Genomic DNA, 25,681 nt, shown 5'->3' with positions numbered 1-25,681 from the left:
TATCCGTGGAATCATGTTGTCTCGATTTTTCTCTTGTTAAAACTTCTCTCTATTTTTACTTCCGCCTGAGTTTTGAAGTACGTTGAGTAATCCAAATAGAAGAATACCATTGATTCCACGAGAAATTTGTTAAAACACCTATTTAGCCCTCTAATCACCGATCTTATTCCTACCTACACACTCTTTTAAAATGACGTTTAGGGAAGCAGATATAATAAGTAGCCGGTCATTGCACGTTCTCAGTCGGATTACAGCTACGGCGCTTGCTCTCAGCTGTCTTGATCGCTGGTCCAGCATCGCGGAGGCCGCTTGGTTCCGAGTTCTCCACATGGTGGACGTGGACTTCTCCGTTCCTTTTCACAGTGACGTGTCTTTACGTACTTCGGCGGAGGTGTTTGGCTCCACTGGCAATTAATCATTGCTTGTAGATCAGTGGAGGCGTTTGGCTGCAACGATCTTAACAGGATCACGCTGTCGCGGTGTACTTGCAACGAACTTCGCGTTTGTTTGGTGCAATGAACGACACAACAACTGAATCCGGATCAGCCTGATTAGGCGGACATGTGCTTACATCTAGGAAATGCAGCAGCTATCTTGACCGAGACCAAGCAACAGCTCGAGTGTGCTGTTGTGTGCCCGAGAGTACGAGACAGTTCAGTTTAGTTCCGTTCACAGAGGTAGCTTGGGCATGCACAGGATCACAAGGATGTCTTAGTTGTGGATGCCACAATGGTGGAAGGACATTCTATATATAACTCTTTACATAAAAACCTTATACAAGACATTGAATTATACTATCTTTCTTCTGATATAACGATTAGTACGTACAAGAGAGAGAAGAAGAAAAACACGTGTCGTACCTGGAGAGAAGACCTTTCCAAAAACCTGATTCTATAGAATTTTGTTTCCACGATGTCTGCGGCGCCCTGTTGTGCTTTTGCGGCGCATGACCATTTGGAGCAGATGGTACTACTATGGTGAAGCGTTGGACGCGTCTTCACGTTCGTTGCCGCAGATTCCCCTCGCTGCTACAAAGATACCGCCGTGGAGTCGACAACCATAGCAATTAGCCATTACCCGACGCAGTGCCTTTGAAATAGTGCCAGGCAGGTTATCCTTCGGTTTCTTTTTGTCAGTCACTACTCAGTAAACGAACCTTCCCTGTTGTCTATACGCGCATTTTTTTTTTTTCGAAAAAGGATGCTAGTTTTCATGACTAGCATCTTCTTAGAGAACGCGCTGAAGTTGTTTAATGTCAATTTAACATCCGTGAGTTCATTTTCTACTTCTGATCATCTTCTTCCTTTGCCTATTTTACCATGTCTCGCCTCGTTAAGCTCCCACACCTTATTGACCTCCTCTGTCTTTGATGGTTTTTCCATCGCTACCACTCGTCCCTCACTAACTAATCCATCTTCAAACTCTTTAACTGACATTGCTCATCATCTGTCTATAGTCCGCAACACCGGTATCATCGTTCCACCGCCCCGGGCATCCCTCTAAGCTAAGGGAACACAACTTAGCCCCAAACCCCCCTCTTCAAACTCGAAAGGGAGCAACATCACCTGATCAATTTGATATTTTCAGACATATGAAATTTAAGAGAATTGTTAAAAAATATAAGATGTTTCTTGCACGTTTTATTAGTGTAGAGATAGAAAGTTATACTTCTATTATTAATAAAAATAAATCTTGCAAAATCTGATACATACTCGAACCAAAAAGAAAAAGAAAAAACTGCATGATTTGCAATCCCACTACTGATCGAGAAGAATCTCATAAATAATGATTAAAGAGGCATCACGACGCAAATGCTCTGGCTTAAAGATTATGCTCGCACGAAATGGTTCCTCCACTAACGTCGACTCCTAACAAAAAGAAAGGCTGTCTTCTCAAAATTAAAACAAAAAGATGGCTATCAGATTGTAAAGAACGGCAGGGAAAACCCAAGATTAGTGGGAATCCACCAGGGTTCTTGAATTCTTCTCGCTTTGTTAGTTTTCAAATCCATAAAATCTACAAGCCAAAGAAATTTCACTTTGCAAAAGTAAAAGCTAAAAAGTAGTTAGGAAAATTCATAAACAAAAAGGAAACAAAAGAAAAGAAAAGGAAGCACAACTGTTAATTTTTACAGTCAATCATTCCGGCCACAGTGGCGCCGCCGCCGTGGAGGTAATCACGGCCGCCCACCGCCGGGGGCGAGGCCGCACCCTTTCTGCTCGACTCGCCGCCGTCCCTTCCTCTTCTCGTCGAGCCGTCGCCTCCGCCCCGCGCCCACGACACCGTCCTGACCAGGAACGCCTGCCACCGGCGCCCGCCGTGGCTGCTCCCGCCGCCTCCGCCGTTGCCGAAGCTTCCTCCGCCTCCTCCAAAGCTCCGTCCTCCTCTGGAGCTCCCCTCGGAGCTCACGTCCGAGAGGTTGATTAGGCTCGTGGCGTGGCGCAGACGGCGAGACCTGAGCACGTCCTCCCTGACGTGCGTCGGCAGCCGCAGCGTGAACCTCTCGTGGTCGCCCTCCTCTGCGGCGGCGGCAGCCGCCGCCGCGAAGAGAGAGTGCCCCGTCGAGTGCGACCTAGGCATCCTCGCCGCCCGCCGCGCGCTGCGCAGCATCTCGAGCTCCATGGCCTCTTCCTTCCTATCGTCCTCGTCGCTGTCTTCCTCTTCGTGGCCCTCCACCATGGGTATCGCCACGGCCTCCGGCGGCGGCGAAGCCTGACGCTGCACCACCTGCTCTGGCGATGGGGGCGCTACCGCCGGCGGTGGCGGCGCCGGCTTCTCGAGGTTGGCGCGGCACAGCGGGCACGTGACCCGCGCCTGGAGCCAGGGGTCGATGCACTCCGGGTGGAACGCATGCGAGCAGTGTGGCAGCAGGCGGAGGTCGTCGCCGTCCTCGAAGGCCGTGAGGCACACGGCGCACTCCAGCACGCCATTGCCGATCTTGTGCTCCACGATCTCCCTGTACCGCACGATCGGGAACGTGGCCACCACGGACGGGTCCACCCCGCGCTTCCCCCTCCTGGACGGCCCGCCCCCGGCTCCCGCTGCCGCTGCCGCCGCGGTGTGGGGCCCATGCGCGCCGGGGTCGGCGAGGCGGCACTGGTTGATGTACGCGCAGAAGAAAAGCAAGAAAAAGAACACGCTGATGGCCACCGTGATGAAGGTCGACATGGTGCGCCCGAACGGCGAGGGCTGAGGCGGCGGCGGCGGCGGCTGTGGCGCCAGCGGCGGCGAACGCTGCGCGTCGCCGACGGCCATGAAGGCGCCCAGGAGGCAAAGAACGAGGACTACCTCCTCCCCGGTCCCCATCTCTCGAGCTCAAAGCACAGGCACACGGAATTGGGCTGCGACGATGGGATTCTGCTTTGACGACACGAGAAACGGGTGTGCCTGCCTAAATCCCACACCTCTTTCTCATCGATGCCTAACTTCTCATCTCCTTTTCCACACCCGGATCGATCTTTTTTGCCAATTTTAGCGTGACACCGTGTCACTCTGCAATGATGCAGGGGAGGCAGGTACTGTATTTGTATAGAACAATGGATGTCAGGCGCGTGTCAAGAGTGTTCTGACATTGCGAATATTCTGAAGCTTTGGAGGCTATCAAAGTTGGGTGTCTACCCCATGACGCAGTGAAAGAAAGGCCTAGAAATACTTAACAAAACTCCTGCGGATTGTGACCGTTCTTAGTTATAGGGCAACAATCATGTACCTGCCGTCTACGTGGAACTAAACAAAGAAATCAGATATCTAGCCGAAATAACGCGAAAATTGATTTGCAGTCCATCATTATTGCTACATGTTACAAAATAGCAGCTGCAAGCCGCTTACAATCACTCAGCCACGCCTGCCCTGCTCGTCAGTATACAACCCTTTTGCAGCATCAGTTCTCTAAAGCTATTCGCCGTGTCGGTGAAACCGGCAGTCAGAAAGGCATCCAACAGCCTGTTGCAGGCGGAGATGTCGAACTCTGGAGCTTTCGACCGCTGCCACTGGTCGACGATTTCCCCGGCATCCTTCAGTTGCCCACACATGAGGTGGGAGGAGAGCACGCAGATGTAGTTCCGGCTCGTCATCCTCTGTGAAGTCATTAGCATCGATTTCCATATGTCCTTTATCCTCTCTCGGTTGCCCAGACCGGTATGTAAAATGACAAGGAAATCATAAGTTATCCAGTCCCTCTGGCTAATCTTTGCCTCAGCTTCCACCAGTGGGTTTCTAGAGCAGACAAGCTGACTAGCGTCAACATACATTGCGGCGAGGTTTCGGTACAGTGCCCATCCTTCGTTTGAGTTCGGATCCTTTGACATCTCATCCAGAATTCCTTTGAAGCCCTCAAAATCCATGGAAGCGGTAGCGGCGCTGATCCGGAGATTATAAGTGAAAAGATCTGGAGAAACATTTTGCCTTTTCAGCTCTTCAGCAACAACCTGAACTTTATCAAGCTCCCCAACAGAAATGTACAAGGTCATCATTTCATTGTAAACCAGGACATCCATAGACATGTTAGCATCCTTCATTCTCTCAAACAGCCTTTCAGCTTTGTCAGTCATCTTGGATCGAGCATAGGAATGGAGAAGTGCTGTATGAGCTTCTAGTGATTTGGCTCCAGGTGGAAGCTTCTCAAAAAAATCTTCTGCTGCATTAGCGCCAAAAACTTTGGTAATCAAGTCAATGCGCATTCCGTAGTCACTCTCAGATAAATCAGACTCATGATGTGTCTTCATCCAGTCTGCTACCTGTAAAGATTTTGAAGTTAATAACTGATGCTTTTGACATTTCGTTGTCTTGAAGACGAAATGTAGAAACCATTATCAAATTGGAAGCATTTGCAAGGGTATCAGCATAAGCAACCAAATATAGCAAGGGTAAACGGACACGCTACAAGCTTCAGCGAGGTGAAGGTTTGACAGCTAGCTCTTTTCATGGTTATAGATGATTCTGATATAATTCAAAGATATGGCTCGTCATGTAGTACAAAGCCACATGCTCGTCATGTAGTACAACAGCGCATGATGACTAAATCACTCAGCATTAAGTGGCACAACACGAAATAGGCAAATATGTACCAAATGAAACTTAACTTCCTAATAATAAGTCATACACTACAGCAGCCACAACGTAAGGTTCAGTTTGCTGGGGCCCGTGCTCAAGTAAAGGGAACAGTATGTGATCCCTTCTCCGTTAACTCTTCCTCCACCCACGCAAGAAAAGGAAGAAAGAAAATGGCATGGCTGCTGAGTGCCAAGGAGGGCTATGCCGGAGGAGAAGCAATCTAAGGAGCTTGGGGCCAGAGGAGAAGCTGTGGAGGAGGGGCCTGGGATGGAGGAGAAGCAGTTGAGGAGGGATTCCTTGGCCATGGCGCCCACAAAGCCACAAGTATGACATCGCCGATTCTATGCTCCATCGCCCAAGCTCGGGGTCAACTTGATCCAGCAGAGGAACATCCGATTCAGCCATCGAGGAGGTCAATCTGGCAGCAGAGCCTCTGTTTCCGGCCCCGGGGCATCTACGTCCTACCCCATGCTGCCTCGGCCAGCGCATCAATGCATTATTTTATTCTCTCAGTTCGAACCGTGATTGGAGGTTGATTTTGAGCTCTGACCCAAACTGTTGACTGCTCCAGCGTGTATGGTTCGGTTCTCTCTCCGCCCACGGTTAGATTTTTACTCACACTGGAGCTGCTTATATGAAAACTTATACATTTTTTTTATTTTTTTTCACAAAGGGGGCCCACACATCCCCAGCCACAAAGGTACTGAGGGGCGCCCCGGGGGTGAGAGCTGGGGATCAACCCAGGTCTCCCACCTGAGGAGCCTACTCGATCAAAAATGGCAATGGAGAACAAAGCTAGCACATGAAAACTTGGACTCTAGCCTCCTAGTGTAAAAATGCCTAATATGGAACAAACTTCCTGTTAAATGTTTGGATTAACTCGAAACATAATTTAGTTAGAACGCCTTGTCCTTTGTATGGACACAGGCGCAATTTGATGCATTATTAACACTGATGCCAGAAAACAGGCCACCTAACAACCTCATTAAGTTTCCAGCCAGATAAAGCTACACAGATTTGCAGTTCATTTCATAACCATTCCCAAAACAAGAAGAAACAGATCGCATCACAGTGTCAGCGCGATGCTCAAGCAAGCACTAGATCCTATCAGAATTCAGAAGTCTACGGTTGGCAGAGCACTCAGAAGAGATCAGGTGTTCTGCGGGTGGGCGAACCTCGAGGGCGTGCTTGTAGCGGCGAGCGCGTCTGAGGTCGCGGGCGATGCGGCGGAGCTCCTCCGCCGCGGGGGCGGCGCGGCCCTCTCCGGCCCACTTCTCGAGCGCCGCCGTCGCGCTCCGCTTCGCGAGGCCCAGCCGGAATATTCGGCTCCTCAGGTCGTCGTTCTCCTCCTGGCCCGCGCCCGCTCCCCCGTCGTCGTCACCGGCGGCCGCGGGGGACAGGGTCAGAACGACGGAGAACGGCTCCGTTGCTTCGGAGGAGAAGAGGCCCTGCCTCGCGAGGATGGAGCGGAGGGGAGCGCAGGACCGTCGTGTGGCGCGGGCGGCGGCTCGGAGAAGCATCGCCGCCATCTCGTGTGCTCCGCCGTGTTCCGCTCGACCGAACCGTGAGTGGCTCGCTGATTCACAGTCTTGCCTGCAGAGCTGCGTGGTGGTCGCAGGCCAAGAGGCCCAAGTTTTCTGGACTTGGCCAGGCTGGGTAGGCCCGTGATTCCTCGGAACATGTAGTTGCTTGGTCCATGTTGTATCTAATGCTTCTTAGATCTTTTTATATTTTTATTTTACAATATTTGCAAAATATACGTAATTTTTAAAATATTACACATCTAGACTACCATCTACGGACGACACTTTGTAGAGCTCATGGCGCAACAGTTAGAAATTAAATACCTTAGCTAATGTGACGTCCACATCAACGTCTTATCTAACCAACGATGACACATTTGCTATCGCCTGAAAGGGCGACCTGGTTATACTGGAGCCATTGAAAAAGGTGTCACCAATCCAATCATCCATTCAGTTTGTTACATTAATCGATTGTAATATATTACGATAGCTTCACAATATAATATACTATTATTGTAATCATTTCTTTGGTTGACGGTCAGTTTCAATCGGTTTGAGTTAAGAAATATATTTTAATACTTTTATTATCGTTGGTTAAAAAATGCGACGGTAACTTGGCCTATGAAAAAAATCATTTTTCAATAGTGAGTGATACACTGTAGAGAGGAAAGTCGAAATCTTTTTTAGGAATTTTCGGTGCAAGTGACTGGATAGATCATCAGAATGTAAAAAAATATCTAGAAGACTGCGCATCATTTTTCCCTGGAAAAGTTCAGGAACCACGATGCAATATTATGGGCATATTTGGTAAAGCTTCAACTTCAATAATTTTTGGAGCCCATCATTTCTAGCTTTAGAAATTTTTAAAATCAGAGTTGTAGATAGATGAAGCTTTAGACGTCTTATTCTTATTTTAGATTGAAAATAAATATTTAAATCACTTTACTTTATTCTATAAGATCTAAATCGTACATAGATTTTTGAGCTAGACACCTACTAAACAAGATTTATATCTCTCTCCCCTCTCTATTTAAGATAAGGTTTCCTCCAAATTACTCTTTTCTCCTATTTTTGTGTTTCTCTATTGTATGTGTCATTGAATTGACACGTTCTTTTTTCTCGCGCCTTCCGGGAGGAAAAATTCGACTGTAAGCATCGTTTGAGCTAGTTATAGCGGTGTAGAATTCCGTGTTTGTAATATATATAAGTGCTGTAACTATAGCCGAGCTATGGCACCGAGACATTCATGTTGAAGATTTGAAGTGAAGAAAATGTACATGATGCTTATTCTGCATTGAGGTATATAATCGTCGTGCCTCATAAATAACGAGGTTGCAACTGTATGTTTGTTCTGCAATATGGATATTGTGAGTATTCAGACAATAGTAATCTAGATATTGTTTGGTTCGTGGAATGGGATAGGTCGAAATGGATTCGATCTTGTTTTTGAGCGATTTGGATGGAGAGTAGTGTAATGTAATAGTTCGAAATAAGATAATATTTTTCAAAGGTTTAGAACGGAGTCATTAAAAAAATAGTGAAATACAACCATTCCACTTCGAACATGATACCAATATTGAACCCGATGTACTAAATAGATTTATTCTATCTTACCTACCAAACAAATATCTATATATTAATAAAATCATCTTATTACATTTCGCTCTCCAACCAAATACTATCCATCACAATTCGTATCACAAACACACCTCTTTTTCGTCAACATCGGTGGATGAATGCTCAGATGTCTCAATCTTTTCAAGGAAACCGAGCATGACTTGAAGACTCATGCCATCTGCACATTTTTTACATGTACACGAACACAAGGGTGTCAAACACTGGATTCATCTCGAGGCGCAAAACATTTTTACTACTGGATAACTCGGTTAGTAAAAAATCCATAGATCAGCGCTGGTCTGTCTTGGAGGAAATTGTTTTACATGTACACAAACACAAGGGTGTCAAACACTGGATTTAGACTGAAGAAGGGAAATAGTGAAGTTTATTTAATTAGCTGCTTGTTTATGACTTTGCACCAAAATTTGGCAAGTATGCGCGTTGACACCAGAAATTGGTAAGATATCGGAGCTTACCGAGCCTTGGAACCGTGTGGCCTTTGGGCCTGTTTGGTTACCGGCATATCCTCAGCTTTACTTATATAAGTCATATAGATTAAGTTGAGATAGACTGAAGAGATATTATAGAGTCTGTTTGGTTAGCTGTATGTGTTCAGCCTGACTGAGAAGAAATTGTATTTGGTTGTCTGTATGAGTATATGTTGTAGTATAAAGGAACTCACTTTTTTAACCAAATAACCTAGAGTTGAAAATATTTTTATAAATTAGTACATCACATAATAAGAATATTAATGTTTTTTTTTATGATTTTTGGAGAATTTTAATTAAATATTAACTTAGGTTTTTGGGATAAAACTAATTAAAATGAGTTGCTAGTGAGCTCTAGTTTGCTCATAAAAATATTGAGAATTTTTGGACCACTCTTGTACCCTTAAATAAAATTGAGAGTTAAATAAAAAATTCATGTGTACAGCAAATTTGGACCGTTCCGAGCAGGCCCGACGGATACGACCGAATCCCGCATATGCGCGGAGCCAGACTGGGACGATGCGCCTACACGGGCGGATGCAGACACAAGCGAGTAGTCCAGCAACCAACATGCATCCCACGCCCGCGATTACATGTGCTTGCACGAGTAGAGCAGAGGAACCAAACACGCTCTTGGGTGGTGTATGATGTTAGGCAAATTTCTTATTTGTCGAAAAAAAAAACTTTCTCTTTCTTCTATGTCACTCAAATTTTTAAACTTCTTTTGTTACCATCAATTTTATCTTTGTTCTTTTCTTATCAATCCATCATATTTTCGTTCAATCCTACATCAAATTCACTGTTTACCGATTCACTGTTCATTAGTTCGGTTTTTCTAAATTTTGTAGAATTTTTTTTACGTGTTCTATAATCTATGTGTAACCCATTTTAGTTAGATTCACTCAAAAATCCTGTATAAAATTTAAACTAATTTTTTTAAAAAAAACTACTTTTATAACTTCTAACAATTGTTATGACCTTAAATAAAATCTAAAAAATTTGTGAAAAATCACTAATATTATTCTTATTCACTGATATAATTTCTAAAGTTATTTTTAGCCTCAGGTTATATGGTGAAAAATTCCTTTGTAATACTCTATTTCCATATATTCTATCACGTTACATATAAATAGAATATTACAAAGAAACTTATTTTTTCACTATATAAACTAGGGTTCAAAGTAATTTTAGAAATTATATCATCACATAAAAAGAATATTAGTAAATTTTTTCAGATTTTTAAAATTTTATTTGAGACCCTAACAATTGTTAGAAGTTATAAAAGTAGTTTTCTGGATAATTTTAGTTTAAATTCTAGATAGCCTTTTTTTCTTAATTCAATTAAAATAATTTGTGCATGAATTATAAAACACGTACCAAATATTTTAAGATTTTTAAAGAAACAGAAGACCATTAAATTTTAATGAAACAAAATCAATGAACAGTAATTTTGACGGGATTGAACTGAAATATGGACGGAATGAATTAGGGACAAAATCGATGACAACGAAGGATGTTCAAAAATTTAAGTGACATACAGAGACGATAAAGTTTTTTTAATAATAAATAAGGAATTTGCCTATGATGACTGGATCGACTGGTGATTCTGTGAGCTTCTCACATTCTCACCACCGCCTTTCAGGAAGTCGCTGTCACCTGCATAGAACATGAACACGTGTTCAATGGTGCTTCGTTGAAGGTTCTCCTGTGTATCTTCCAAAATAAATAATGGTCTGGAATGATTATAGAATTGGAGCTTGTGCACCTGTAGATAACGGTCAAGTACGTACGGTTCTGTACACTCCCAACGAAGGGTCGTGAGTCGTGACTAGTGCTTGTTAAGTGGGTCTAACGGGCCGGGTTGGTACAGGTATGTCTAAGCACGCTCTAGTTAGGGCATAACCTATTATGTCTGGTTTGAGGACCGGTTGGGCACATGCACGTCTAGGCACGTTTCGATTAAGTACAACTCATGAGGCTTGGCAACATAACTGGGCAGCCTGAGTGCTAGAGGCTCGGCCTATAGCACGGTTCGTGAGGTATTGTGGTGTGTTGGGTTGACCCGAGTACTGATAAGGCTAGCTGGTGGGCATGGCAGGGTGGTGACAGAGTAAGGTGGCGAGGTAATAGCTAGGCGAGGCGGCGGGGTGGCAGCAGGATGGGGCAGCGATTGAGAAGGTTGTGTCTAATCGTGTCGTGCCTAGGTCGAGCCATGCATGTGTCATGCTGGCTTATATAGGCCATGCCACTGTGGAGAGACCTCGGCCTAGGCACACCCCGTCTTATGGTGCCATGTTGGTCCGGTTCGTTTATCGTCGTGACGTGTCGTGTTTGTGCTGGGCTAAAAACCATGTGCCTTGTACCAGCCTATTTAGCCCGATCCACTTGGCCATCACTAGTCGTAACTCTACCATTGAAACGATCATGTAGACTGGAGTGGATCTATCGTCAGGACAGCGAGGACTCAGCTCCTACCCCGAACGCACTTAAGAGCCCCCAAAGCTCCATTTCATTTTTTTTTTATGAAAAAGGAAGAAAAAAAAAGAGAGCCCCTAATTGGTGGCTCTAGATTGTTGGATATGATCTCAGACTCTCTCTCCCTAACATATCCAAATTGATGGACCGAGAGTTGAGGGTGAAGACTGAGCCACCACATGTCTTGATTAGAGGTGCAACCAACAATTAGTTGTGATTCTAATCCGTGCAGCGCCATAATAAAAAGGGGAAGAAGCTGGCGCCCATATTAACAAGTTCTCGTGTGGTTTTGCCAAACCCTGACACACCTAGATCCCCACACGATCATTAATGTGCTAACAATGGATCGAAGGTCACCACCGCATTACCATTGTTTTCATCAAACTCTCCCTCAAGCCGGGACCGCTACACCTAGCTCCTCTATGCATCCACAACATTAACACCATCTTCACCGCTGCCACTGCACTATCACCGTCTACACCCCGACAACGACGATCTTCATCAACCCATTCAGCACTCCATCGGTCATCTCCAACACCTAATGGCATCTCCGAGAATCTAAGTTATCACACTTCCGCCATCAAGGGTGGTTGATATTATGAGGATTAAGTGAAGAAGTAAGACCAAAATCCGTCGCTGCTCGTAGATGTTCCCATGGATTTTTTTTTCCTCCTTTTTGGTGCAGATGTCCCAAACTTCCGAAATCTGTGTCATTCCAGGGTGTCTACAGTTCTGCTAGGCCTAAAGCAGTCCGTCCACAGGGTCACGATTCGGCAGCCCAACTAGTAGCCCAAGATCAAAATTGATACCCATCTCGGCACCCACGGAACATCGAATTCGATGATTGCCATGGAACAATATTGAACCATTTACTTAGGCCCAGATTGCCATGGAATCGCTAGGGATGTAATTGGTTGTTAGTAAAGAGATAATTTAGCTAGGTAGACATCTATAATTTTAGAGATAAGTGTACTTGATTGTTTATATATAATATTTCAATTTAATATAACGGATACAAATATATACCTATACACTAGTCTGATAGATACAGACTCTTGCATCCGTTTATATAGACGAATTAATTTGTTAGTGTCATAGAATTATTTTCAGGTAAGCAGTCAGTCACAGTCTCAACTTTTTATCCGTTTCCGCGGCCTGATCAAGCAAGCAGAACCTCAATTTAATCTATCTAAACAGATACAATTAAATAATTTATTTTATAAATATGATTCTATTCAATTTATTTCTTTTCAACTTACATATATATAGCTGTTACATATATAGCTGATAAAAAAATCTATATAGACAACTAATCCCATCCAGATCGACCTTGCTGGCATGGAGGATCGGCGCAGGCCTACCTACACATGACATGGCCGCCAGCAAGTTGCTCGATTAGTCCTCACCTAGCACATCATTCCATTAAGGCAACTAATCCTCCTGATCGATCACCGTATTCCGGACGTTAATCATGGCTCGCGCGGTGCTACCCGGCAATCGATGAAACAAACGACGGGACTGAATGATTTCATCTGATCGATCGTACGTACAACTGGCCAAGCTAGCTTGCTCGCGCGCCAGCTACCTGCGAGCTGCGCGAGATCGAATGATTTCCATGCGAAAGGTCGCGGAAATGCCTCGATCGCCAGCAGCAGCGGCACCAGCAGCGACAATCTATCAGCTGACAGCGCGTTCCGTTTGTTTGCCTCTCTTTGGTTCGGGACAACACAAGCAGGACAGATGGTGATTCTGTGGATGGATATACATTGCAACTCTTGCACTGTCGCAAGTGGACGGATACACTGACTGACCGCTGGCTAAGTCCCAAAATTGTACAGCACTATAGCAGTCCAGCACCATGCGCATTGGCTCTATTATTGGGTACTCGGTATACGTACTTTGACTCTAAATATTACTGCACGTCTCCTAAATTTCATATGTCTGAAATATAGGAGGCGAGGTTAGCACTTCGGAGTTGATGGCAGCGCGGTTAGAGCTCCGACGTTGGCTGCAGCGATTTTTCGATGGGTGATAGGTTTAGAGGGAGGTCGACGGATAACAGGTTGACCTATCGGAGGAGGCGGGTGCGGGGTGGAGCGGTGACGACACTACTGGTTGCGGGCGGCGGATGACAGACAGTGGGTGGTACTGGGGCAGGAGCGAGCGGAGATGGCCTGGCAAATCTGGGTTAGCGCGGCGGAGGGAGACAACGAGCAGAGATGGCCCGATAAAACTGGATTAGCGTGGCGGTGATGGATCCAACAACAGGAGTGCCGTCGAAGAAGGGTGGAGGTGGGTGTCACATCCCAATGGAATGATAAAAATACTAATAAATAAAGCATTATAAAGGAACTCATATTTTAATTTTATCACCTAGGGTTGAAAATAATTTTATAATTTAGTATATCACATGAGAGGAATATTAGTTATTTTTTTAGATTTTTGGAAATTTATTTGAGGCCTTAAAAATTTCTAGAATATATGAAAGTAGCCTATTTAGAGAATTTTAGTTTCAAATTTGCATTGGCTATTGAGCTGAATCCTTGTCAAATGGGTTCATTATGAATTATAGTAGCTATAAAAAAAGGTTTCGCCAATTTTGGAGATCTCTATTACTGTTGTTCATGTAGAGAAAAGTGGGAGAGTGATTTTAGGAGCCTCTGTTCATTTTGTCGTGGGGTCCACCTGTTTCTCGGGGCCAATGAGTACTTAATAGATAGATAATTTCATCTACTTTCAGATGGATCTAGCCTCACCTCGAAATTCTTCCTGAGCAGTCAGGAATCATCAAAGAAAATCGTGTATGTTTTCCAATTCGAATCAAACTTGAGCCTTGTATTAGAGTCCAATTCGATTTTCTGTTGTTTTGGCCTAAATCCCTCTTCTTCTATCTCATAAATAGACAACTGCACTCTCTTGTAGGGTTTGGGTTTTGATAAAATAAATCTAGTTTTTGCTACTTCACCTTGTAAACGCGCGTGTCGGCTAGACCGCCCGATTACTTATTTTTAGAACCCTGCCACTTCTGTTTTCATATTGTGTTCTTCATATATTCGTAATCAAGTTTCTTGTTCATCTTATTCTTCGATTGCTTGCAGGAATAAATACCCTTATGGTTAGATTGATCATGCTTCGAAAGACCACGAATAACTTCTGGAGTTGGTGTATTGATTACTAAGGCGCAACTTTCTTGGACGGTGTAGTCGGATCATCAACATCTACTTTACCTAAATCGAAATTTACCCCTCTTATCAAAAGATCAGAACTAGTACATCGATCAAGTGATATCAGATTTTAGTTGATCGGTGAGAGACTTCTAATTTTTCTTTTTGCTTTACCTACAATCCAAAGAAACCAAACAAACATAGTAGATTAAGTTTTTTTTCCCAAAACACATTGTGCCTTTTACTAGTTCTACGTAGTCGAGGCTTGTTGAGTTTTCGATTGCATCGTTGTGTCGAGTCGCTGGTCTTAGCCTCTAGTCCTTTAGAGTTTCAAGTTCTAGTCATGTTTGTATCACCACTGCAACCATCAACACCTTCACCAGTACAACAACCACCAACAAAACAGTCGCTGCTGCAATCCTCACAACAACCACCACCACCAGAACCATCACCATCTTTATTTACATCATCTACTCGGATTAGGGTTCCTACTCGATTCTCACCTCGAGTTCCAGTTGTTCTTTCTGTTCTAGTCCGAGTTGCCTTATAAGTTGAGCCCGAGTTGTAATCCGCAAGTGTGAGATCACTGCAAGTCTGAGTCTTTGTGAAAAAAATAGAAGAAGTAATTCAAAGTTTCTCAGTTTTGAGAGAGAGAGAGAGAGAGAGTTGTACCCCTGGTCACAAAAAATGTTTGTGATGTGAGTTGTTTGTTTGGGAGTTCTTTTTGTCTTAGTGAAGGATTTCGAGCTCCTGCATAAAAAAGAAGAAAAGAAAAACAAAAGAAGAAGAAGAAGGAAAAAAATCAAGAGCTTGTGCTTGTGTTTTCTGTTTCAGTTATGATCGCTGACTTTGTTTGTGCCTAGGCTCGCGTCTCTAGTATGGTCTAGCCTAGGACCAGCATGGTACCGTTGTTGAATGATTATTCAACTTGTTTTTTTTTTTATATATGCGGTTTTAGTTTTTTCTTGCTATACTTTTAGCCTACCTAGAGCTCCACAAATACGACTACCACTTCACAAGAACTAGTGACTGCAGCATCAATACATCCATTTGTTGGAGGTTGTTCCTATCTTTTCGGTTGCTATCACCTCATGTTTAGCTGGTAAGAACATGTAAGAACTTGGTCAAATAGGTTGAGAGTGAGAGATTTGACACAACCACATTTGAGTAGTTCATAGGGCATATTCTTGTAATTTTATCGCTTTGCTATTTTTGTTGGCTTTCCACTAACAATGGCAGGATCTTCGAAGAATGTTATGCCACCACATTCACCTCGTACTAGGGGCATCATAAAATACTTTGAACACCAAGTAAGACTGCACACAGAAGGTCTGAATGAGAATGTGCAAGTGACCAATGAACGACTTGGTCAGTCAGAGGCCGCTCAAATTGACACAAACAACAAGCTTGGGACCTTGGAGACTTCCGTTGGTGAGATCAACACCTCTCTTGCGGGGATTTTGCAACACCTAGAAGAGATGGGTCGTGCCCCTCCAATGGCTGACACCATTGCGGCCACTAATGGCAACCTACGCAATAACAATTGTGATTTGCGTAGCAAGGTAACAACAAACAATGACAACTATGCTGCTGACTCCGAGCTTGACAATGTGGATACCCATGATCGACGTTGACTATGCTTCAATCGCATCAGCATGGGTTCTGCCCTCCCACGCCACAAGGTGCGTGACAATGATAAATCACTAGTTAAGATTAAATTCACTATGCCATCTTTTGATGGGAAATATGATCCTGGTGCTTATCTCACATGGGAACTAGCTGTAGATAAAATTTTTGATTATCATGACTTTCTAGAAGGTAAAAGGGTTATGGCTGCCACTAGTAAATTTACTGATTTTGCTTCTGTTTGGTGGAGTGAATATCATCGAAAGAATCCAAATAACACATCAAAAACTTGTGGTGCTTTAAAATGAATCATGTGAGCTAGATTTGTTCTTTCATATTATGTGCTTGATCTGTTACATAAATTGCAATTAAGATAGGGTAGTAAAAGTGTAGAAGAATACTATCAAGAGTTGCAAATAGGTATGTTATGTTGTGGCTTAGAGTAGAGAGACAAGGCTGCTCTATCTAGATTTATGGGTGGTTTGAACCATAAAATTTAGGATATTTTAGCTTACAAGGAATACAATTCTGTCACTCGATTATTTTATCTTGCTTGTAAAGCTGAAAGAGAAGTATAAGGATATCGCAGAAGTGTTGGGACTAATGTTTCTGCAGGTCGAGCAAGCTCATGGCAGTCACGCGCAAGTGCTGCTCCAACCGGCCGTGCTTCTGCGCCATCTCCTACCGACAACAAGCCACGCTCATCTACAACCAATTTTACCTCTTGGCAATCAAGGCTACAAAGAGTGATGCACCACCACCATCAAAGAGCGCGTCTTCTATTGCATCTACATGGCGAATGAGGGATATTAATGTGATCAATGCAAGGGTTTTGGACACGTGAAGAGGTAATGTCCAAGCAAGAATGTCTTGATTGTGCAGCATGATGGTGATTATTCTTCTGCTAGTGATTTGGATGCAGACACATATGTTATGCTTGTAGGTGGCCATACAGGGGGTGTAGATGATCATGATCAAGAGGAGGAGCACATTGGCACTGAAGACGAAGACCGCTACGAGAGCCTCATTGTGCAGCGTGTGTTGAGTGCACAAATAGAGAAGATGGAACAGACATCGACATACTTTGTTTCACGCTAAGTGTGTCATCAAGGAATGTTCATGTAGTGCCATCATTGATGGGAGAAGCTGCAACAATTTAGAAGGCTGCGAGATGGTTGAAAAGCTTGCATTAAACACCAAACCGCACCCACAGCCATATTACATTTAATGCTTCAACAACAGCGGTAAGGTTAAGGTAACATGACTGGTGAGTATACACTTTGCTATTGGTTCGTATTATGATTATATTAACTATGACGTTGTGACTATGCAAGCATGTTCTATATTGTTAGGTAGGCCATGTCAGTATGATAAAGATTCTTTGCATCATGGTCGAACTAATCAATATTCATTTGTGCATAAAGAGAAGAAAATTGTGTTACATCCGATGTCTCCTGAAGCTATTTTAAAATATGAGATTTCTAGAGTTAGCAAAGAAAAAAACCGAGAGCAAGCTAAGAGTGAAAGTCAGATTGTCGCAAAGGAATTTGAGCAACATAAAACGGGAAAGCCTAAATCTGTTCATGAGAGAAAAAACAAGATTAAATTGAAAGGTGCCTATTTTCTTGCTACTAAGTCTGATATGAACGAATTGGATGCTAATACTTCTCTTTGCTATACTTTAGTTTGCAAAGAAGCATTGTTTTCACTTGAGGATATATCTTCTTCTTTGCCGCTTGTTGTTGCTAATCTTTTACAGGAGTACACTGATGTCTTTCCAAAGGAAGTGCTGCCGGGGTTGCCACCAATCTGTGGAATTGAGCATCAAATTGATCTCATTCTCGGGGCCTCCTTACCGAATCATGAGCCATATAGAACCAACCCAGAAGAAACTAAGGAGATCCAACGCCAAGTGCAAAAATTGCTTGATAAAGGTTATATGCGTGAATCCCTTAGTCCTTGTGTTGTTCCGGTCCTTTTAGTGCCTAAGAAAGATGGAACAAGGCGCATGTGTGTGGATTGTAGAGCGATTAATAACATTACCATTAGATATCGTCACCCTATTTCTAGGTTAGATGATATGCTTGATGAATTAAGTGGCTCTATTGTGTTCTCTAAGATTGATTTGCATAGTGGATACCACCATATTTGCATGAAGTTAGGAGATAAATGGAAAACAACGTTTAAAATTAAGTTTGAATTATATGAGTAGTTAGTAATGCCGTTTAGATTAATTAATGCACCTAGCACATTCATGAGATTAATGAACGAGGTTTTACGCACTATCATTGGTAAATTTGTGGTGGTATATTTTGATGGCATTCTGGTATATAGCAGATCATTAGAAGAATATCTTGGCCATGTACTTGATGTTTTTTATGCTTTACGTGATTGGTAAATTTGGTAACCTTGAGAAGTGCACCTGTTGCACGGATCGAGTCTCTTTTCTTGGCTATGTTGTTACTCCACAGGGAATTGAAGTTGATCAAGCAAAGGTTGAAGCGATACATAGTTGGCCGAATCCTACGACGGTCACACATGTGCGAAGTTTTTTTGGGACTTGCTAGATTCTATCGCCGCTTTGTAAAGGTTTTTAGCACCATCGCTGCACCATTGCATGAACTCACTAAGAAGAGTGTACTATTTAATTAGGGTGTTGCATAACAGAACACTTTCAACTCGCTGAAAGATAAGTTAATACATGCACCATTACTCTAACTTTCTGATTTTTACAAGACTTTTGAGCTAGAATGTGATGCAAACATGTGGCATATTTCAGCGAAAAGTTGAGTGGGCATAGTTTGAACTATTCTACTGATGATAAGGAATTGTATGCTCTAGTTCGAACTTTAGAACATGACAGCATTATTTATGCCCTAAAGAATTTATCATACACTCTGATCATGAGTAGTTAAAGCATATTCGTAGTTAGAAAAATTGAATCGTAGGCATGCAAAGTGGGTTGAATACATTAAATCTTTTCCTTATATCATCAAACACAAAAAGGGAAAGGATAATGTTATTGCCGATGCTTTATCTAGGAGATATACCAGGCTTTTATAGTTTGATTTCAAAAAAATTGGATTGGAAACCATTAAAGAGCAATATGTGCATGATGATGACTTTAAAGATGTGTTGTAGAAATATAAAGAGGGAAAATACGGAATAAGTTTGTTCTCAATGATGGGTTTATATTTAGAGATAACAAGCTATGCATTCTAGCTAGTTCTGTTCATTTGTTGTTATTGCAGGAATCACATAGAGGCGGACTGATGGGACACTTTGGTGTGAAGAAAATGGAGGACATCCTTATTGGTCATTTCTTTTGGCCAAAATGAGAAGAGATGTGGAACAATTCGTTGCTAGCTGCACTACATGCCAAAAGGTTAAGTCACGACCTAATCCTCACGGTTTGTATATGCCCCTACCTGTTCCTAATGAACCTTAAAATGATATTTCTATGGATTTTATTTTAGGACTACTTATAACAAAGAAGGGGAGAGACAATATTTTTGTTGTTGTGGATAGATTCTCTAATATAACACACTTTATACCATGTATAAGAGTTATGATGCTACCCATATCGCTGATTTATTCTTTCATGAAATTGTTCGCTTGCATGGTGTGCCAAACGCAATTGTTTCTGATCACGACACTAATTTCCTTAGCCACTTTTGAAGAACATTATGGGGACTAAACTTTTATTCTCAACTACTTGTCATTCCCAAATTGATGGGTAAACTGAAATTGTTAACAGAACTTTGTCTACCATGCTTAGAGCTATTTTGAAACAAAATATAAAGATGCGGGAAGAATGTTTGCCTCATATTGAATTTGCTTATAATCGTTCAATGCACTCTACCACAAAGCTTTGATCTTTCAAATTGTTTATGGCTTTGTTCCTCGTGCTTCTACTGATTTGTTACCTCTTTCATCTTCAAAAAAAGTTGAATTTTGATGTGGAACAACGTGCTGATTTCGTGTTGAAAATTTATGAAACCACTAAATAAAATACAGAGCGCATGAATGCTAAGTATAAATTTGCTGATAGTAAAGGGAGGAAGATTTTAAATTTTAAACCTAGAGATTTGGTTTGGTTGCATTTGAGAAAAGATTAATTTCCTGAATTGAGAAAATTAAAGTTGATACCTAGACCTGATGGTCCTTTCAAAGTGTTACTATAATGCATATAAGCTGAAGTTGCCTACAGATTTTAGGGTTAGTCCCACCTTTAACATTGCATATTTGAAGCCATACTTGTGAGACGAGGATGAGCTTGAGTCAAGGACGATTCAAATGCAGGAAGAGAAGGATAATGAGGACATACTTTCCACGGATACATGCATTCCTCCTACTACACATCACACTGAACATGTGATAGAAGGACCAATAACGCGAGCACGAGCATAGCAGCTTAATCATCAGGTGAACTTGTTCCTAGGGTTGCCCATAAATGTTTACAAGAATGAATTACTATTTGTGATGATTTATTATCCTTGGGAACCAGGGAGAAGAGCCACACAAGTCTAAGTATAGAAGTGGAGGCGAGTTCGATTCAGACTCAGCCCTCCTGACAGCTGCAACTGATAAAGGCCATAACTGTTGATCCTGAAGGTTTCTTCGGGCCCATGAGTACTTGATGGAAATATAATTTTGTTTACTTTCAGATGGATCTGACCCCACCTCGAAATTCTTCCTGAGCTATCCGGAATTGACAAAGAAAATCGCGTCTGTTTTCTAGTCCAAATTAAACTTGGGCCTTGTATTATAGTCCAGTTCAGCTTCTTGTTGTTTTGGCCAAAACCCCTCTTCTTCTCTTTCATAAATAGATAGATGCACCCTCTTCTAGGGTTCGGGTTTTGATAGAATAGATCTAGCTTTTGCTACTTTGCCTTGTTAATGCGTGCGTTGACTAGACCGCCCGATTACTTGTTTTTAGAACCCTGTCACTTCTCTTTTTAGATTATGTTCTTCATCTATATTCGCAATCAAGTTGTTTTTTCATATTATTCTTGCTTGTTCTTCGATTGCTTGCAGGAACAAATACCCTTGTGGTTAGGTTGATCATGATCCGAAAGATCACAAATAACAACTTCTGGAGTTGGTGTATTGATCCCTAAGGTGCAGCGTTCTTAGACGGTGTAGTCGGATCGTCAATGTCTACTCCACCTAAATCGAAATTTACCTATCTCATCGAAAGATTGGGACTAGTACATCTATCACACCCTCTTGGCCAGACAGAGTAGAGACTAGTCGAGCCAAGCCACTGCACCACCTTCATCAATTCACCGCCAACAGATCTGCCGTGCTTGAGTATGAATCCGCCAAGCATGAGCTTTGAGAAGGCAGGGGGAAGGTCGAGCGACACTGTCTCGATCGGTTCCTCGTGAATCCCTTTGAATCCTCACCAAATCAGATTGTGCTACTGTCGTCTTCTCCAACTCCGGCCGCATCGCCGCTACCCTGCCATTGACACCCACTATAGCTCCTTGTGGGTCATCTAAGCACACGGTGAGCATCAGTGCACCTCCGTCGACCTTGCGCGCGCACCCTTTTCCTCATGGCCTGACGCCATTGTGCCTGTCCATGTGAGCCGCCCGCCACCTTCTCTCTGTGCCCACCATCAAGGAACTTGTAATAACTTTTAAAAGACTTATAATGTATTTAAATTGCTCATTCTTTATTAAGACTTGATATGATATGCTTGTTGTAAAGGTGTGTTGTGATTTTGGTATAAAAACACATACTGGGACTACTGAGATCGAATTCATTTTAATTAAGTTAGTGGTTGCGATGATCACCTTTATATGTGTGCTACCATGTGGTATGTCGGGAGATAAACATGTGTTAGCTCTCATCTTATTGGATGATCGGCTAATTTGATTAATTCGAATACAATTTAGATAGTTTTCAATACGGGAGAGTGAGCACGTGAGCTGTCGGAGACGTGTGCAAGCATGCGGGCGGATGAGCTCTTCACGTTGGCATGCAGGGAGAAGAAACAGACGTGAGGAAGAGAGGAGCGCAAGATTCAAATCCAACAGTTGTCCTTTGTCTGAAAAGCCCCAAATTTTCATGCACCGACAATAGCACCGCCCATATTACTGATTCATCGATACATCCATTCTAGTTCGAATTCATCTAAATATTAATTTGCGCAGCTTTTTCGTTAGCTAATTTAGCTACTAGCAGCTAATGACCTCTGCCAGGAGCTTGTACCGTCGCACCTTGACCCTCACCCGCGTCTTCCCCGCCCGCATCGGCTCCTTGCTGTTGTTGGCATCTGATCCATCATCACTCCCCTTCCTCGCGCCCTCCTCGGCCTTGGGATTCTTCTTCACTGGCTGGCCGAGGCCGAGCTCCGCAGCCCCCCTCTTCGAGCACCCCTCGTTGACGGAGCTGGCCGGCGTCATCACCTCCCACGGCACCGCCGTCTTCCGTTTCTCCACCGGTTTGTTGTTAGCCGCCGCGTTGCCTGCTCCTCGGCCTTCGGCCGGCTCCCTCAGGCACCAGTTGCACCTCCTGTACGCCGTCGCCCTCGGGTAGAGATCGCTGCAGTATCTGCATGCGCACCACACGGCACGCGCACCGTGTTAAGCTTGTCGCCGGGCTGATCGCTCCGAAAGAATCGAGCATGCGGCGTGTCGCTGTGACTAGCTTGTATTAAACGTACCTGTGCTGGAGGCGGACGCGGCAGGACCTGCAGCGGAACAGCTCGTGCGGCAGGCCGCGGTCGCCGCACATGCAGCAGACCGCGCCGGCGTCCTCGTGGGGAGGTGGCGACGCCATGGGTGGAGACTGGAACAAGGCTCACTGCTCACTGGCCGGCCGCCCCGGGAGCGAATGGAACGAGACTTGGATCGAGAGTGTGATGAGTGGACGAGGGAGGAACGGGAGCTAAGGCTGTCCTGGCCGGGCGTGGTGCGCTTTCGTGCGGCACGGGGAAGGAAAACGAGACGAGACGGGCTATTTAGAGAGAGAGAGAAGTGAACACAGTTGCCGTGGACCGAGGAGAAGACCGTCTTATAAAAAAAAAAAGGGTGCTCGTCCGATCGGTCTCCATACTCTTGTCCTATATCTGCCGTGTGATCCGGACGGTACGTTGCTCCATCCAGCACGGCTGATTGGACATCAACGTCGACATGGGGCTCTCACTGCTAAAGTACTCTAGATAACGATGATTAATTCGACATTCCAGCAAAAAAAAGATTCAAGGACATATTTAGTATTATGGTATGTACACATATTTTTAATAAAAAATATACAAATATAAATATTTTATTCATTTTTTGACTTTTTACTTATAGACTTGCAACACTTATATGTCACAAACTTGAATATGTGGCAAAAAAAATACAGAAAACATTTAATAAAAATCAATTTATTTGTCCGAATCTTATGTGCAGTTATGTAAGCAATTTATGAAAAATCTTAAGCGAATTAGAATGGATCTGTGAGCAATTTACGAAATAGGTTAAGACAATTTAAATCGGTTGTTCAATAAATTTGTGAACAAATTAGAATTATTCAAAGGTAATATTAGATCTAGCTACTATATACTTTTAATAAAAAGATAACAATTTATGAACAATTTTGCTACAAGCAAATTTTAGAAAAGTAAATTAGTTCAAACTCGTAAACAAATTTGTATACTTTTAAAGCAAAATATGTGTACATGTCATAAAATTAACATATGGATGTGTAGTTTTCAGATTTTAACAAAAATTAGAAGTGCACCCTAATTCTTTTTCTTGCTTTACACGTGCATGTATGGCGTATCATCGTAAGCCCGTTTTTCGCCTTGTCTCGACCTACGCATGTACCGTGCCGAGGCACCGAATGACTGAAATGCCAAGCGATGGAGAACTTGGAATATTTTTTTTCCCTGCCGAACAAAATCTAAGGTAGGATATTAAACCCCGAGTAAAATTGTTTATTTATTGGTGAGTGGAGATATTCCTGGATGAGTGGGCATCTATAACATATTCTAACCAGAATCGGCGGCCTCCAGCGGCTCATTCTCACTGTAGCTACTGTACCGACATGCATACCTGTATAATGTGCAGAGAATTCTCGATCTCTTTCGACTAGCGCTCGCCTCTCCTCCCCCATAGCATCCAGCGGTGTCACCCTTCTCGGCCTACCCATTCGGTGCAACTGCCACCTCGTCGCTATGGAATGATCAATCGCTGACGGATTTGAAGCACGCGAAGATGAACAAAGCATTGTCGGACGCCAAACTTTGCCCGAACTCGATCTTGCCCCTCTGAGTATAATTACCCCTAAACCCCCTCCTAGTATCGCCAAGTGACCCGCATAATTTCCCCCTCGCTCTACCGTGCGTGAGTGCCGCACGGGAGCTCTTGAGGAGCCGCCGAGCTTTCGTCGTCGCTCCTCGCTGTTGCCAGGATGCTCCACAGCCCTATAACGCCAACTCGTACCTCAAACGGGTTCTTCGTTCTCTCCTCGCCATGTTCTGCCGCTCACCATTGAAGACCGCCCGCTGGAGCTCAATTCTACCTATTCCTCGAGGCCACGCAGCCATGCTTCGCGTCGTCGTCGCCGCCCTCCCCATAGGTCTCCGGTAAGAACCCCTCGCAACCGTCCCGACCGTCTATCAATAGCCAAGATGAGGCCTACCACTCCGGTTCATCAGCCAGCCACATCAGGCTTTTCTTTTCTCATTTTCCTTTATTTCTAATGCTGGCGTCAGGCTGACATCATAATTCTCTTTTTCAGTAAAAAAAATCATAAAATTGAGAAATTATTTTAATAATTTTTTTAATTCATCAAATATGTTTCCTTTAATAAAATAAAAGCTTTAGTATTGAATAATGTTAAATAAATCTGAAATAATAGTTTTAATGTTTAAATAGGTTTTCCATAATGTTTTAAATTTAGAAAAATAGCAAATAATTATGATAAATTAGAAAATAAGTTTTCTATCTGTACAATAGTTTTTAATAATTTGTTTGAATTATTTTTAGTATTTATTTAATTAATAAAAATCTTTTTTAATTCCTAAAATATAATAGAAAATCCCAAAAAAAATCTCAAAAAATACCAGGAGCATCCAGAAAAATCCTACGCCTTTCTTTCACCATTTACAAGTCATATCTCCATCGTCACAACTTTGATCTTATCATTTCCTTCACCAATAATTCAATAAAAATTATAAAAATAATAAATCAAATATAGATTTGCACTTCTATGTTTTGATTCCTTTGTTACAGCTAACAAAGCAACAACAAATATGGTGATGGGATGTCTGATTTCTTAGCATTGGTAAGGGCTAAGAGAAAAGATAGTACACATCTATCAAGGGTTAATCCCTAACAATGTTTCCGAAGTATACCAGATGACAGACGCGTTATAAATATTTCTGGTGGATGTGTGTGTGTCAAAGGAAAATTAAGAACACAATGAATTATTCAGGTTCAGGCCTCCCGTAGGATAACAACCCTACGTCCTGTATATTTTCTTATTGCTTGGATGAACTTATTACATAATGAGTATGTGACCCAATTGGATGTTCTGTACCATGGGTTCGACCACGATGGAGTAGCAAACAGAGTGTCTAACACACACGAGGTGGCCTACCTGGCAGAAGGTGAGGGGTACTTCCAACCACTTCAGGCGTGGGCTCGGGCCTGGTGTGGTCGTCCATACCTCATGAACCACCGACTTGTATTCTATGTTTGAGAAATATGTTGTGGCACACCCGAAGATATGGTGG

The 25,681-nt window shown here is 43.1% G+C and overlaps 3 protein-coding genes across 3 annotated transcripts; all 3 read right to left on the bottom strand.

Annotated features, from left to right (window-relative positions):
- Window positions 1-1,972: 1,972 nt before the first annotated feature.
- Window positions 1,973-3,651, bottom strand: LOC133924325 (E3 ubiquitin-protein ligase ATL6-like). The gene has a single exon (XM_062369805.1). It carries the CDS (start codon window positions 3,304-3,306, stop codon window positions 2,122-2,124), a length of 1,185 nt encoding a protein of 394 aa, XP_062225789.1. The 5' UTR covers window positions 3,307-3,651; the 3' UTR covers window positions 1,973-2,121.
- A 106-nt stretch (window positions 3,652-3,757) lies between these two features.
- LOC133924324 (pentatricopeptide repeat-containing protein At5g09450, mitochondrial-like) lies at window positions 3,758-6,670 on the bottom strand. The gene is made up of 2 exons (XM_062369804.1): window positions 6,228-6,670; window positions 3,758-4,736 (listed from the first exon to the last, which is right to left on the bottom strand). Exons 1-2 carry the CDS (start codon window positions 6,579-6,581, stop codon window positions 3,831-3,833), a joined length of 1,260 nt encoding a protein of 419 aa, XP_062225788.1. The 5' UTR covers window positions 6,582-6,670; the 3' UTR covers window positions 3,758-3,830.
- Window positions 6,671-21,951: 15,281 nt separating this feature from the next.
- On the bottom strand, window positions 21,952-22,937 carry LOC133923522 (uncharacterized). The gene is made up of 2 exons (XM_062368807.1): window positions 22,619-22,937; window positions 21,952-22,506 (listed from the first exon to the last, which is right to left on the bottom strand). Exons 1-2 carry the CDS (start codon window positions 22,732-22,734, stop codon window positions 22,131-22,133), a joined length of 492 nt encoding a protein of 163 aa, XP_062224791.1. The 5' UTR covers window positions 22,735-22,937; the 3' UTR covers window positions 21,952-22,130.
- Window positions 22,938-25,681: the final 2,744 nt, after the last annotated feature.

This window comes from Phragmites australis, chromosome 7 (assembly GCF_958298935.1).
Source record: "Phragmites australis chromosome 7, lpPhrAust1.1, whole genome shotgun sequence".
In the NCBI taxonomy this organism is placed as follows: domain Eukaryota; kingdom Viridiplantae; phylum Streptophyta; class Magnoliopsida; order Poales; family Poaceae; genus Phragmites; species Phragmites australis.
The sequence above is the reverse complement of the archived record's forward strand: the minus strand, read 5'-3'. Positions and strand labels throughout refer to the sequence as shown.